The sequence below is a fragment of the Dendrobium catenatum genome, unplaced genomic scaffold (genome assembly GCF_001605985.2).
Source record: "Dendrobium catenatum unplaced genomic scaffold, ASM160598v2 fragScaff_scaffold_984, whole genome shotgun sequence".
Classification (NCBI taxonomy): Eukaryota; Viridiplantae; Streptophyta; class Magnoliopsida; order Asparagales; family Orchidaceae; genus Dendrobium; species Dendrobium catenatum.
The window spans coordinates 120565-136163 of NW_021319446.1; the positions used below are offsets into that span (position 1 = coordinate 120565).

The 15599-nt window shown below is 34.7% G+C and overlaps 3 protein-coding genes across 9 annotated transcripts in view; 1 reads left to right on the forward strand and 2 right to left on the reverse strand.

Moving 5' to 3' along the window:
- The first annotated feature begins 2816 nt into the window (after window positions 1-2816).
- LOC110098480 (DNA-binding protein HEXBP) lies at window positions 2817-7963 on the forward strand. 5 transcript variants are annotated; one of them, XM_020825324.2, is made up of 4 exons: window positions 2817-2895; window positions 3806-4000; window positions 6771-6863; window positions 7136-7949. In XM_020825324.2, the coding sequence occupies exons 2-4, from the start codon at window positions 3897-3899 to the stop codon at window positions 7692-7694; spliced, it is 756 nt and encodes a 251-aa protein (XP_020680983.1). In that variant the 5' UTR covers window positions 2817-2895; window positions 3806-3896; the 3' UTR covers window positions 7695-7949. The 5 variants fall into 5 exon arrangements, with proteins under 5 accessions (XP_020680983.1, XP_020680984.1, XP_020680981.1 ...); XM_020825325.2 differs by having other exon boundaries at window positions 2820-2898; XM_020825322.2 differs by having other exon boundaries at window positions 2834-2895; window positions 3468-4000.
- Window positions 7964-8759: 796 nt separating this feature from the next.
- On the reverse strand, window positions 8760-11945 carry LOC110098483 (alcohol dehydrogenase 1). Its single transcript, XM_020825333.2, has 10 exons — window positions 11785-11945; window positions 11540-11676; window positions 11026-11072; window positions 10483-10808; window positions 9897-9979; window positions 9736-9811; window positions 9589-9650; window positions 9394-9489; window positions 9155-9316; window positions 8760-9032 (listed from the first exon to the last, which is right to left on the reverse strand). Exons 1-10 carry the CDS (start codon window positions 11819-11821, stop codon window positions 8916-8918), a joined length of 1143 nt encoding a protein of 380 aa, XP_020680992.1. The 5' UTR covers window positions 11822-11945; the 3' UTR covers window positions 8760-8915.
- A 2176-nt stretch (window positions 11946-14121) lies between these two features.
- Window positions 14122-15599, reverse strand: part of LOC110098481 (sterol 3-beta-glucosyltransferase UGT80A2-like) — a 51923-nt gene continuing 50445 nt past the window's right edge. For 2 of the 3 annotated variants that reach the window (XM_020825329.2, XM_020825332.2), the window contains one exon: window positions 14122-14424. In XM_020825329.2, the coding sequence (XP_020680988.1) occupies window positions 14242-14424 (183 nt within the window). In that variant the 3' untranslated portion in view covers window positions 14122-14241. The remainder of the gene's footprint in view (window positions 14425-15599) is intronic. The other variant, XR_002303347.2, reaches the window with a different exon arrangement.

A 15599-nucleotide genomic window follows, 5' to 3' on the forward strand; every position in this document is an offset into this window, starting at 1 on the left:
GGATCAGGTCACCGAACGTAAAAAATAGGTTCGGACATCCAATAAAAATTTGCCACATCACTTGCGCTTTTGACTTGCGCTTTAGTTGTGCTTTATGTGCGTTTTAGTTGCGTTTTGATTGCGCTTTACCTGTACTTTTTACTGCGCTTTGACCTGCGCTTTATCTGCACTTTACCTGCACTTTTGACACGCTTAATTTAAAATAATATTTTATTAATATCCAGACCTATCTCCACGTCCGGTGACCGGATGCAATAATTTGCCCTTCAAAAGAGTTCTCTCTTGCAAATTCTTAGGTGAGTTGAGTTGAGTACCTCATTGAGTTATGATCTATTGAGGCGAGTTCCTCAATCAAACTTATATGGGGTGCGTGCTTTCTTGATCGAGCTTCTTTAGGGTGAATTCTTTAGGGTGAGTGCTCGTCTTTGTCGAGTCTTACTGGAGTATACAGTCCTCTGAGCGTAAAAGTATTCTATGCGAATACGGACGTCATCCAAAGATGAATCAAAATGTTTCACGTCACTTTTGTTGTTGTGTATCACGACTATGTATTACTATGTATCGGGTTTCACTGTGCATTCTGATTCTCCTTCGGATGGTCCGGCATCCGTACATAATAATTTCTCTTTAGAGAGCATATTTTGGAGGAGTAAGTCTCTTGGCCAAATTCCTCTGCACAATACTCATATTGATTGAGATATATAGGCAATTTATAATATAACTTATATAACATAATTTTATTGAAATTATTGAAGGAGCACAATATTTTGGCAAATTTTAATTTAATGAAAAAATCTTATCTTTTTTTAATTTATTAACAAGAAATAGAAATGAAAAAAAAAAAATAAAGTTTCAAGATATCCTATTTCTATTCATCATGGATGTTAAAGTCATTAGTTTTTTTTTTTCATATGAATGTGATAGAAAAAATGATTGATTATTATATATTATATTTATTTAAAAAAATTATTAATGTAAGAAAAAAGTTATATCTCGACACAATTTTTTTAGTATATCTTTTTTATATTTAAAAACGGGAATTTAGATAAATTATTTAATTTTTATTTGAAATATATTATAATGCATTTTGCACATTTTTTTTCATTTTTATATGCATTTGGTCCAAAATTTGCAAAAAATATCCCGATTAAAGAATATTTAAATAGAAAGAAAAAAATTCATTTAGAATTGTTGCGTCCTGGAGTATTCGCGGCGGCAGAGAAATATATAGTTTAACGTCTTAGCATTGTACGAAGATCTAACACACAATCAGATAAGTGAGAGGGTGTAGCGTTCATAAGAGACACCAGAGTTTTTACGTGGAAAACCCCTAAAAAGGGGGAAAAATCACGGGGCCTAGCCCAGTTTGAATGAATCCACTAGTATTTGTAGTTGATTACAAATGAGGCCCTTCTTAGGGAGAAGACCTTGGTCTGATGTTACAAATGTACGTCATATAGAGCGCATTACATGGTGGGAGTTATAATAATTAACATAGACATATTTATTTAGTTGGAAAGACCATTGGAGGTGACTGAAGTAGGAAGGATCGTAGTCGGTAGGAGACCGGGGTCTGAAAGACCATTGTCTGGTGATGGAGGTCGGAGTGACCATAGTAGGCGACGGAGGTCGGGAGGACCGTAGTCGACAGGAGATAGGAGTCTGAAAGACCGTTGTTTGGTGATGGAGGTCAGAGTGACCATAGTAGGCGACGGAGGTCGGGAGGACCGTAGTCGGTAGGAGATAGAAGTCTGAAAGATCGTAGCAGGATAGCGGTACTTTAGGAGAACTCTCAGCATTAGGTGGTGGTTCGGTGGAAGTTCGGTCCTCACGTTGTGGCCTGGTGGAGCACAGGGCTTTAAGTGGTAGTTCAGTGGAGCAACGACGTCAGGCAATGGTCCGGAGGAGGTGAGGCCCTCAAGTGGTGATTCGGCGGAGCAACGGCGTTAAGCGGTGATCCGGCGGAGGTGAGGGCCTGAAGTGGTGGTCCGGCGGAGCGACGGCGTTAGGCGGTGGTCCGGTGGAGCACAAAGCATCAGGTGGTGGTCCGGCAGAGCGACGGCGTTAGGCGGTGGTCCGATGGAGCACAGGGCGTCAGGTGGTGGTTTGGCGGAGCAACGTCGTTAGGCGGTGCTCTGGTGGAGCAAGAGCGATCTCCGATCTTTCTCTTTTTTCCTTAGGCTTCAGGGGGGGGTCCCTTTTCAAGAGGAGAGGGAGCTCTATTTATAGATTTTTGGAGTGACATGGCCCGTAAATAAGTGAGAGATCAAGGGTAAATGGGGAGTGGTCGGATGAACGGCCGATGTTGAATCCCTTAATCATGCACCGTTCTTTAGACATTTGAAGACCTTAATGATGTCGGAATTCCACTATCTTAGGCTCGTTTGATTCGTCTCGTCGAGCCGCTCGATTTGAGTATAAGCTTGTTATGTTTGGAAACCGTTTGGTAATATAATGTAACACGTAAAAGTCTAATTAATATTAAAGATATCATCAATATTAATTTATTTAAAATAAAATAAAATGTAAATATTCAAGTATTAAATATATAAAAACATTTAATAATTTATATGAAAGTACTCTAATTTTAAATTCAATCTGAAAATAAATAAATTTAATTATTTTCATATAATATATTTATTTTATAATAAATCCAATAATTTAGTAATTTTATCTTAAATTGATATAAGATACACTCCACGAAAATGTCACAACGCAAGAAAATTAACCAAAAAAGTAATCGTTGATTAGACATTGAACGGTCAGGATTCGCCGCCCTCTATTAAGAAAGACGAATATAAGACCGGCTGAATAAATTCTAGACTTCGTAGCCCTAACTTCTTCGGATAGGGGGGAGCAGAGAAGCAGAGAGAAGGTCCTGATCTGATTCTAGAGGTGGTATAATCCCTTCGTAAGCGCTAAGTATTTCTTAATTTGTTTCGGATCCGGTTGTTATTTGGTGGGATTACAGATTTTTTTTTTGTTTTTTTCTTTCATGTTTCTTGTCTCGTCATTCGTGTTTTTGTTGACGCGATTTTGAGTTTTCTATGTGGGGTTTTTTTTCAATAAAAGTTGATTTTTTTGCTTATTATCTTTTTTTTTTTGGTTCTGAACGGCAGAAAATTGCTTTTAGATCAGCGGTGAATGTTTTTGGTGGATTTTGTATGGATTTCTTCTTGGGAAGATGAAATGGTAGTTAAATGGTTCAGCTTAGGGTTTCTGAGAAGCTTCTGAGACTGGTCTTTGTTTCTTGTTTTTGGGGATAATATAATAATGAAAACTTAAACGTTTGTTAAATAATTTATTCGCCCGATTAGATCCTTCATTTTTCTACCCGCATTACAATACAAAATGGTAAGAAAACTTTTTAAAAATTTTGTACTATTTGATTTGCCCATAAATGTCTACAGTTGTGCATTTTGTCTTTGCTGGCAAAGTCTGATTGCATGTTCGATGGATTTGCATAGGGCATTGAACTTCCCCGTGTGTTTTGAAGAGTAATAAGGATTTTCTGTTGTGGAAGTTGTTGTAGAAACAATATTTGGGGTAGGATTACTTTCACTACTGATCTTCAGATGAACTAGATTTATAATTGCTGAAGTAGTTGTAGTTGAAGAAAAGGGGTTAAAAGTTAATGGAATATATTGGTAGGGGTGAACTAATACTCTGGAATGAAGAATGCTACATTGACATTTGATGTGGCCTCTTATGTGGCCTGGATCTGGGTTATTTTTATTTTTTGGAGGAAGGTAATGTGGGTTTGATGTGGACTTATGGAGGTGGTTTTGGATCCATGGTTGGACAGGGGGAGAAGTATTGGTGTTGGTTGTGGTGGTGTTACTGGAGGTGTTGCAGATCTGTAGCAGTTGGTGCTCTGGAAGAGAGGAAGTTTGAAGATGAGTGAAAGTAGCCGCAGCCCGCCAAGAGAACGCAAGATCCGCTCCGAACGCTCCTCGTTTCGTGATGCTCCATACAAACGGGATTCTCGCCGGAGCTTCAGGTTTTTGCTTTTATTTGTGCAAATCATTAAAGTTTTATGGTTATAGAAGATATTGTCTTTGTAATTTTAATGGTGTTGTACTATTCATAGGATGTTATACTTTTCATGGCTCATTTATGATTATAGGTGGTCTTTTCTTATTTTATTTTTTTATAATGATATATACTAATGTACATCTTTAGATTTGCAGTCTAGTTTTTGAGCATTTTGCTATACTAACTGCTAGCTTGAGTCCACCTGTTTTAGATACATTAATAATACACTTGTGCTGCATTTTGTTGAAATTAAATGACATTAAAAAATGATAGTTGTTTATTTCTGAAGTGGTGGTTACTTTATGCTTAGAAATTTTAATGAAATACAATTGGTATGCTAACTTTACCTTTCAGTATTGAGTCATCTCTTGTGATCCAAGATCCGATAAATTGAATAAACCCATTTGAGGGTAATTTCTTGGATTTTTTTTTTTATTTTTATTTTTTTATTTTTTTGAAATTTTCATGCTGAACGTTAAGTAAATATGTGCAGGTTATAGATCTTGTTGTGAGACATTCTTCTTTCCTTAATAAGATGTTTTTTATTTGCTTTTGTTTCTAATTTTTTATCCTAGGTATTTGTATATTTTTGCAGACATTCACCTAGAAACTAGTGTTAAGTGATTATTAAGGCTTCATTTGGGATGACTTCCTTACTGCTGCTTAGCGGCTTTCTAGTACAAAAAATTTAATTTTTATACTAAAAAGCTGCTTTAAGAAGCAGTAAGAAAGCCGTCCCAAACGAAGCTTAAATCTTTGCCTAGCAGCTTCATATCTGTTTTCTTGTCTTAAAATGTGACCTAAAGCTATTATATATTGATGGAGAAAATTCTAAGAAACACATATAAGTTGTGTTTGATCATTGTTACGTAACTTTTGATAATTTGGTGATTTTGGAAGAACATTTAAATGTTTTGGTAGTTATGTTGATTTAGTTATAAGTGCCTAGCTGGTGTTGATAAGAGTAAACGGGGTTTGATTGACCAAAAAATGAAATGCATTGATTGTCCACTGCAATATATGGCCTGTTCTAAACTAAGGTAACATACATTGAAAAGCTGAATTTTGGGGCTTTCTTGTTACAAAGCCAACATAAGGTAAATTGGAGCATCTTATGGTGCAATGATGGTTGACTGCATGTTACATTTAAGGCATGATGTATCTTTGTCAGTTCACACCATCTATCATTGACTTACGTTGCGAGGTTAATCTTATGGAATCCTTAGTAGCTTTAACCTATTATACAAGGGCATTCTTTTGCTCTTTAACATGTGTTATGCTTATGTACCATTTTTTTTGCTGTCGAACAAAGTTTGTCGGTGTTCAAGGAGTTTTATCATATATGAATGCCAACCACTACATATTTTGCCAAGGGAGACCATATCTTGTTTGGTTTGTATTAGAGTCGAAGGGCATTTATGTGTCTTATTCGCTTGAGAAATCCTCTATAATTTAAGGGAACGAGCACGTTGTGTTAGGGTACATCCAATTAATCTATTTCACATACCAATTATAGATCACTTTTCGACCGCATTAATTTCATCTTCGCTTAGATATTCTTGGCATGAAGTCAAATTGATGCTCTAAAATCATTGTAACTTTTTTTTTCGACCGCATTAATTTCATCTTCGCTTAGATATTCTTGGCATGAAGTCAAATTGATACTATAAAATTATTGTTAACTTTTTAAGTGTGTTTTCTAGTTCTTTCCCATAATGTTTCTGTATAACTTGTAAATTTGACTCTATGTATAGCACAATCTTAACATGTTTTTAATATCTCATCCATCTCTTTTAAAATAATTTTTCTTAAACTTCTATTTAATAATTTCTCAAATAGCATCTTCACCTTTCTTTGATATCTTTATTTTTAACTAATAAACTCATTTGATATCTTTATTTTTAACTTATAAACTCATCAAAATGTCTAAATCTCTTATATATCATTTTAGCTATTCTTTATCTTTATTTTTCTTCTTTAGCACTTAGCTTGTTATATATCATCAAAAGCTTTAGCTTGCTCGTTAGATATATGGTGTGAGAATTAGAATTCACCCATCGAGTCTTAGGGTGGTTGGTAGGCCAGCACAGTTGGAACCCTCATCCCGGGTTTGAATCCCTTCTACTACGGCCTCACCTCTTCAGTGGGGCAAGGCAATTGTGGGCCTGATACCGGTGGGTGATCTCGTTAGGTTCCACCGAGAGATTAGTTACTCCGCCAAACCTTCCTTTTGGAAGGAGTATCAGCGGTAGATACCTCTGTTCTAAAAAAAAAAAAATAGAATTCACTTTGGATGTTGTTGATTTCTTGAATTTTTCTGGGTCTCCTAATTAGAAAATTTATTGGTTATGAAATTCTTCTGTTATATGTTGTCTACTATCAAGAAAGTTTAGACTACAGCAGAGATTGTAGGAGGTTTTAAATCTTTATGATTGTGATCTTTTTTTCTGGAGAGGGTAGTAAATGTTGGTGACACTTAGACATTGATCATTGTACGGTTGTACCATTAAATTGAAACAATCTGGGAGGTCTGAATGCAAGAAACGCTTCCTTTTTGGGAACAAAATCATCTTCAGGCACTTTAATCCAAATGCCCCTATTATGTTTTATATACTTTGTTTGATGATTTAACCTAAAATTTACTATTATGTTGCATGGTTTCTACATATTTTTACTGATAACCCTTATTTTTACCGATAGTGATTGGTTGCCTCTCCTTCAAAAATTTTTTCCAGGCGACCGGAACTCTGCATGAACTGTAAGAGGCCTGGACATTATGCTAGAGAATGCCCTAACGTTGCAGTCTGCAACAACTGTGGCCTTCCTGGGTAAAATTCTACAACATTTTCTTTATACATCTTCTATTTTCTCTCTCAAAATCTAGTAGTACTATGCTGGGTCTTGACTAAATCATCACTTCTCTCAAAAATTTCAAATTTAGGCTTCATTTGGGATATCTTTCTTACTACTCTTAAAGCAGCTTTTTAGTACAAATTTTAAAATTTTTGTACTAAATAGCTGCTTTAAGAAGCAGGAAAAAAACCGTCCCAAATGAAGCCTTAGTGTCACCTGATTCTTTGTTTTATTCATGTTTTACCAGGCACATTGCAGCGGAGTGCACTACCAAGGCCCTATGCTGGAACTGCAAGGAGCCTGGCCATATGGCCAGCCAATGCCCAAATGAAGGCATCTGCCACACCTGCGGGAAGTCCGGCCACCGCGCGAGAGATTGCCCAAATCCTGAGCTTCCACCAGGTGATCTGAGACTCTGCAACAACTGCTACAAGCAAGGTCACATAGCTGTCGATTGCACCAACGAGAAAGCCTGCAACAATTGCAGGAAAACCGGGCATTTAGCTCGCGATTGCCCAAATGAGCCTGTTTGTAATCTATGCAACATATCAGGTCATGTAGCTAGGCAGTGCCCTAAGGCTGATGCCATTGGAGATAGAGGTGGAAATTTCTACCGCGGTGGCGGGGGCGGCGGAGGAGGATTCAGAGATATCGTCTGCCGAAACTGTAATCAGCTCGGTCATATTAGCAGGGATTGCATGGGAGGACCTATTATGATGATTTGTCATAACTGCGGTGGTCGCGGTCACTTGGCTTACGAATGCCCATCTGGGAGGTTCTTGGATCGCGGTCCTCGAAGGTATTGATCAATATGCTTTTTGTCAAAGGCTCCCACAGATTTGGACTCTTGGTTTAATGGTTTGGTGGAATTGAGATTCATAAACAATTCAGTTTCCTTTGTTTTCTATCCTTCTTGGTCATGCAAGTTTATTTTCTAATTGTGTTTGGTGACTTTAATACTTGAGAGTTTAAATTTGTTCTGATACTTGATATGAAATAACTTCTCTACTATTCTAGAACTTAATTTTTCTGCTTGCAAAGTTTATTGTCTGTGTTTATAACTTCATATTTTCCTACTTAGACTTCGTTTGGGATGATTTTCTTATTGCTTTTTGATGCAGCTTTTTAATACTTAAGAAATATTTTCTTTGCTGTTGTTGATGATAAAATATTCATAAGGGTTTCATCTATGATAGAAGAAAATAAGGGGAGAGGATTATAAAACATCCACTCACACTCTCTTCATTTTCTTTCTAGTTTTGTCTCTCCCTCTCTTATTACTCTCATTGTAGATGTCATATTGTGTATGGGATATTGTATTGAAAATTTACCACATTATTGTGTTCTAATAATTATTCATTAATCATGTCATTTAGATCCTAATGTTATATTAATTCATAATTAATTAGTTATATCTATTGTAAACACGAATAAAGCTAATAAGAGCAAAATTAAAGGCTATTCAAGTCAAGAAAGTAGCAATAAAAGCTACAAGAGTAGATAGAGCACAAATGCAACCAAATCAATCAAACTATGAGCCCTCAAACAATTATGGGCTTTGTGAATACTTATTTATATCAAATTCACATCCAATCAAAGGTAAGTCTACATATGCTAATGGTAAGATTTATCTTATTAATTTCCTCTTATCATACATAGAAAGAATTTGTATACATAATTGATTCTAATTTACTCTCAAAAGAATATTTGGATCAATTTTATTTATTCGAAGGACTTGAGAGTTTGTTTGGAATAGCTGCAATGTTTTATAAAGTTGGTTGTGGAATTATAGTGGAAAAAATAATTTCCTTATTATAATTGTAGAAAGCAAATGGTAATAAAAAATAGTAGCAAAATAAAATTACGGTGGGTGCTTGAAAAACAAAACAATTTTACTTGCTAATAGTATGGTAGTAGAAGACACATTATTACAATATGTCATGGGGGAGTATATCAATAGGAAAGCTTAAAACCTCCCTAATTATTTCCAAAAACATGAAAACAGCGAGAAATATGCAGCACCTCTTCTAATGATCCATACTAATGATGCAACGCAGTCCTTCACCTTTCACCATCAAATCAAATGCTTTGTTGATTTCCGAAAAAGTTACTCTGTGGGTGATAAATTTCTCCAGTTCCAATTCCTGCACAAGAACCTTCATAATTTAGCAATTTTATTGAATATAGAGTATTTTTACACTTATTATTCTTATATGGACTTATTATTTTTCAATAGAACAAACAAAAATAAGTTTTTGAAAGTTACCTTCCTCATGTACATATCAACAACAGAAGGGAGGTCACTCCTAGGCTTGTAGTTGCCAAAAAATGTTCCTTTCAGAGTCCTCTCATTCAATAAATTTATAGGCTTTGTGATGAACTTGGCATCCTTGCTTGGTACTCCAACCAGCACAGCAACTCCCCAGCCCTGTTATCAGACTCCATCGTAAGAGCTTCTCTTATTAAAGATAAGAGACAAGAAAATATACTTATAAATTTACATACATCATGGACGCATTCAAATGCAGAAATCATGGCTTCAACATTTCCAGTGCATTCGACGCTTCGGTCGACTCCACCATTAGTCTTTTCTGCAATGACCTATGGAAGCTCATAAGAAGCACCATGAATGGAGAAAGGTCAGTCTCAGAACAAAAGATGAATCAAAAAGTATCTAACCAAGATATACTATATACACACCTCTTGAATTGGCTTATCATAATCCTTAGGATTCAGAAACTCATTTATACCAAACTTTCTTGCTGTTGTTTAGAGAGAAATTTGCAGTTAAAAATTATCGAATAACACTAAGAAAAGTAAAAGAGACTTCTCAAGTTGGTGAGTTACCTCCCTCAAATCGGTTTGGGTTGAAGTCAATACCAATAATTCGTGATGCTCCAGCAATTCTTGCACCTTCTGCTGCCTAAGGAAATTAAAATGATCAGTTTATTATAAACTTTAGACCATAATTTATAATAGAATGATAGGTAAAAAGTTATATTCCTTACCCCAAGACCAACGGCTCCCAGACCAAAAATGGCTACAGTGGATCCCTTTTTTGGCTTTGCAACGTTGAGCGTTGCCCCCAACCCTGTAGGCATGTTTTAGAAATCTTATAAGCCATATCATATTTATTCCACTGTAACTTTTAGGGAATGTTTGGTATCCTATTTAGGAAGGATTAAGCAAGATTAAGCTTCAAACCTCCCAAACAGAATTTTCGAGACTTCAAATGCTGTAGTTTTCATAAATAATATTTCAATTCTGTTATTAATTACATCCAAGATTTGTTATATCCCTCTATTCATAGGATTCAATAGATTTAAAGCTTTCTCATCTCACAAATCTTAAACTCTAAAACAAATACTCAAATAATTTTCATGTTTTAATCCTCTTGAGACCGAATAAATTTGGATTTACAGGATTTTCTTAGGCTTTTTCTTAAAACATCTTTTTAATTCAATAATTAAATTTTTGTGCTAGAAAGTTGCTTTAAGAGCAACAAAAAAACCGTCCTAAATGAAGCCTAAATCTTATTTGTAGCCATACAGCCCCTAAGGTGAAGAAAAAAAACAGCTTTGACAGTGTAGTTACCTGTGGAAATACCACAACTGAGGATACATACTTTGTCTAGAGGAGCAGATGGATCAAGCTTGGCAAGAGAGCCAACATGAACTACTGTGTATTCACTGAAGGTAGAAGTTCCAAGAAAGTGGTTGATAGGGGTGCCTTTTGCAGTAAATCTTGATCTTCCATCACTTAACATTACACCTCGATCAGTATTAATCCTCAACAAATCACACATATTGCTCTCTTCTGATTTACAATGCACACATTCCTTACATTCTCCTGTGAAGACAGGAAGAACATGGTCTCCTTCCTTGAGTTCAGTAACACCCTCACCAACACTCTCAACAATCCTGTCAACCAAACATGAACAAGATGATGGAAGATAATTCAAATCCCTCTCCTTCTCTCTTATTTTAATTCAAGAGAGTAAAAACATGGAATATTTGATGACCTGATCATTTCAGAAATAGAAAAACACAATTACGAGCATTTCTAACAGAAAACACAAACTAGATCACTTTTTTATCTCTCAATCTAGCATGATCCAAGCCTCATAGAATAACTTACCCTGCGGCTTCGTGGCCGAAAATGCGAGGAAATAAGGGAGTCTGGTCCTGAAAGATAAGAATCATGTTAGATTTCTTTCTTTTTTTGTTCAGCCATATAATTCAGGAAAAAAAAATTAGGTTAAAACATCCTGACTCAATTCCCATCTGAATGATCTAGAAAATTTGATACGTGATATGAAATACATTATCAAGTGCCAGATAAAATATCAAACAAAATTGTTTTTCTTGATATTTTGCTATTTTGTCGTAAATTTTACAGCACATGCCTTCATGAATTTATAATTTATATGTTAAATTAATGTATGTTTTGGCGAAATTTCTCTTTCAACTTTATATGAAAGTTGTTTTGTTGCTTACATGTCAATATTAATGTATAATTATTTTATCATAGATTTTATATTAAAAATGTTCAAGATATCTTGAACTTTGTTCATAAAAGTTGAATAAAAAATTAAAACAAAGTAATCAAACTGCAAATATTAGATAAACCCAAAAAATAAGAGAGAAATTACCTTAGCCTCCCAGAAGTAGAGATCGGTGTGGCAAAGCGAAGTGTACTTGATCTTAACCCTAACCTCCATCGCTTTAGGCGGCGCCACCTCCACTTTCTCGATCACCAGCGGCTTACCCGCCTCCCACGCAACCGCCGCTACCGCCCATAACCAAAAAAAACAAAAAACCCTCAAAATCAGCCCTCTTAGACCCATAAACAAATCAAGAAATCTTAAAAGAAAAACAGAAATCAGAAGCAATTCACCATTGCAGATGATCGGAGCGCCGACGGTGCTCGCCATTACAGCAGAAAAATCAATCAAACGATTCTTCAAGAATCAAGAGGCAAAAATCTTTCAAGCTTTGCTGTCGAATGAGAAATTGAACTCATCTGTTGTGGACTATTTATAGTAGAATTCAAAAGAGCGAGATCCGTGCGACTTTTTATTTTCCACTGTGGCTTTCGCAAGCGGCTGATTCCACCCAGCCAAATCCACGTGCCGCTACACGAAGAGGCCAAAGGATTTCTTGGCACGTGTGTGGGCTTTTAGATATTTATGAAGCACGTGTGTGGCTTTTAGATATTTATGAAGCACGTGTGGGGCTTTTAGAAAATTTATAAAAAATAATAAATTATCAATTTTTTTATTACTTTATGAGTGGGATAAATTTTTTATTACTTTTTAAAATATTTTTTTTTAAAATTTTTATAATAATTTGATCCGAAGATAATCTTTGAATATATTTATTTGAGAAAATAAGTAATGATCTTATTTATCTAATTCCTGCTTTTTTTTAATATTTTATAATTTTTTTATTTACTATTTTTAAAAAAAAAATTTCAGGCACATAAGGCCATTCACTGCTGGTCATTACATTTAGGCTCCGTTTGGGACAACTTTTTACCTACGTTGCTTTTATGAAACATAATCGAAGGATTGTTTGGAAGTCTAATTTATAACTCCGTCCTACAAGCTCATGCTGCTTCATTCTTCTTCGGTGTCTCGAAAAAAAATTCACGCACTTCGAATTAAGGATCTATTTGGGACAACTATAATGATAAAAAATAAGAGAATCAATCCTATTAGAGGTGTACCAACTTCATTTTTCCTAATGATAAATCATAAGAATGGTCACCAAACTTATCCAAATGGAGTGACTCATCCTTCATTTTAACTATCTTATAAGGGGTCAATAAAACAATAAACATGAAGACTTCTACAAGTTTTGTACTCAAGATAAAAAATGGTTTCAATAGCCATCACTAAAATTGAAAAGTGAAAGCGCTAATACTCCCTAAAAGGATGGAGATTAAGGTTTCGTTTGGGACGATTTTTTTATTGTTTTCTAAAACGAAATTTTAGTACAAAAATAAAAAATGTTGTACTAAAACTCCGTTTTAGAAAGCAATAAAAAGGCCGTCCCAAACAAAGCCTAAGGATCTGTTCAAGACAACTATAGTTTTTTATAAAATTGATTATAAAACTATCATGGGGAAAATAACTTTCTTGAGATTTGCTCTAAAAATATTTTCTTAGCAAAAAAATATCTTGAAAGCAGTTAGAGAAAAATAGTCAAACATAAAATATGAATGTGATTTAAAAAACAAAATAGTAAGAACCAATTTGAAAGTAATCAAGCCCATAATAAGTATTAAAACTATGACTATTACTAAATATTTTAACAAAATTGCATTAAAAATAATAAAATCCACATAAAATTTCAAAAATTTACATAAAAATTAATCAAAATCTTTTTTAAGTCAAGACTAGCCAAAATTAACTGGTTTTAGATCAATTTCAACCAAAACCAATTTGAAACCACATCAAACTCACCAAGCTGAAAGACATGATTAAGGTTTTATTTGGGACAGCTTTCGTACTGCTTCCTGAAACAGCTTTTTAATATAAAATTTTTAATTTTTATTCTAAAAGCAGAAAGAAAGTCAACCCAAACAAAGCCTTAGGCTTCATCTGGGATGGCTTTTCTGCTGTTTTTAAAAGCAACTTTCTAGTAAAAAATTAAAGTTTTTGTGCTAAAAAATTGCTTTAAGAAGCAGCAAGAAAGCCATCCCAAACAAAGCTTAAATGGCAATGAGACTTGCTTCCAGAACTGGGTTTAAAAAAACTGCAGGTTCTGATCATACAGAAGCAAACTGTTATCAATCAAACCATTCAGCTCCATATGAGGATTAGGTTGCTGAAATGAAATGGCATGGCAAATAAGGCAATAAACAGCTAGAGTTTCAGTGCAAGAAAAGCCAGTAGTTTACAAAAAATATAATGAGATTTTTCCATATTATACAAAAGAAAATCTGAACAAAAAAGTATCCCCTAGTGTTTCTTTCACAAACTTCCTAAAAAAACAAATTACAAATACAAATAGCTATAAAGCAATCACTAGTTAACAAAGGTTCTGTTTGGATTGAAAGCTAATGAAGAAAATGAGGCAAAATCACAATAACTTGTTGATTGATTATAAATTTACATTCATCAATTTGATATTTTCAACTACTTTTCTTCTTTACTCTAACTCTCAGTAACTAAACACAGCCTAAGGCTTCGTTTGGGATATCTTTCTTACTGCTTCTTAAAGAAATTTCATATAAAAACTATTTTAAGAAGCGGTAAGAAAGCAGTCTCAAACGAAGCCTAAATATGCTAAAACAAGCCCCTAGGTGAAGGGAGTGAAGATGGATGAGCAAATATATATGCACAAATGATCAGGCACAGCCCAGGCATCTCCTAAAAGCACCGAAGTAGGAATTTAAGAACCTTGGCTCAGTTGGTGAAGTTTCAGCTTGCATCAGTCGAGGCGGTAGATGCCTCAGAAAGGCATGTACTGCTCCAGCAACCCCATCCTCTGATTGCATGGCTTTAGCCAGATCAATTGCCCGTTCTTTCACCTGTGAAGTTATTAGAAACATATAATGTTAAATTGTGGAGCCTATTTTTGATCCGTATAAGAAAATACGGTTGTAGATTTAGGCTTCGTTTGGGACAGCTTTTTTGCAGCTTCTTAAAGTAATTTTCTAGTACAAAATTTTTAATTTCTAATTGAAAAAGCAGCTTTAAGAAGCAGTAAAAAAGCCGTCCCAAACGAAGTCTAGACTTCGTTTGGGACGGCTTTTTTACTGCTTCTTAAAGCAACTTTCAAGTAATTTTTGTACTAAAAAATGGTTTTAAGAAGCAGTAAGAAAGCTGTCCCAAACGAAGCCTTAGCCTTATGTTTATCTAAAAATAATTTGATTTATATTATCCGCAATAAATCATAGAGAAATCTATAATGATGAAAATATGAAGTAACCATCAATTAAAGATTCATTATGGCCGATAGCACGTAGTGGGAGAAAGGTTTGATGTTGTTGTTGTATGGCCGACGGCAGTTTTTTATAAAGATGATTACAAAATTATTGTGGGAAAAACAATATTCTTAAAAGCTGTTGCAGGCATTTATTTTTGAAAAGGACAACGTTCTGATAGCTACCCATTCGAGCAAATTTAATAATAAAAAATAGATTTCCTCAGCAAAAACTTCTAAAAAGCAGAGAGAAAACAGTAGGCAAATTGAAGTATGACAATTATATTAAAAAATAACTAATAAAAATGATATACTATAATTTTTTTTTTTGTGTTTTAATAGGTTTAATTTTTAATGTTTTTTTATTCACTGTGTTTTGAATAGGATTCACTTATTTGCCCAACATATATGACACCAATTAATACCGTAGATGCAAGCTATCAGGAGACGCAAATATCACGTGTAGGTCCTTCACCGCAGAATGGAAATGTGGATCATATTCCCATATACAGATATGATTTCATGCTCTATTATATATTCATGAAGTTCCATAGTATATTAGTAGCAAAAGAATCAATGAGAACTATAAAGTATCTCGTTGAAGAGGATTGAGGGCAATACATGCTGAAAAATACACTATCTTATAGGAACACAATTTTCCAGTGTGTCAACAAGGATGAAAAATAAATTTTACACCTTTTATCAAGAATAAGGAGTTCATTCTACATGGAGTAAGCCCATGAATCTCCAAACCTGCAGTAGAGAATTGAGAAATAGGTG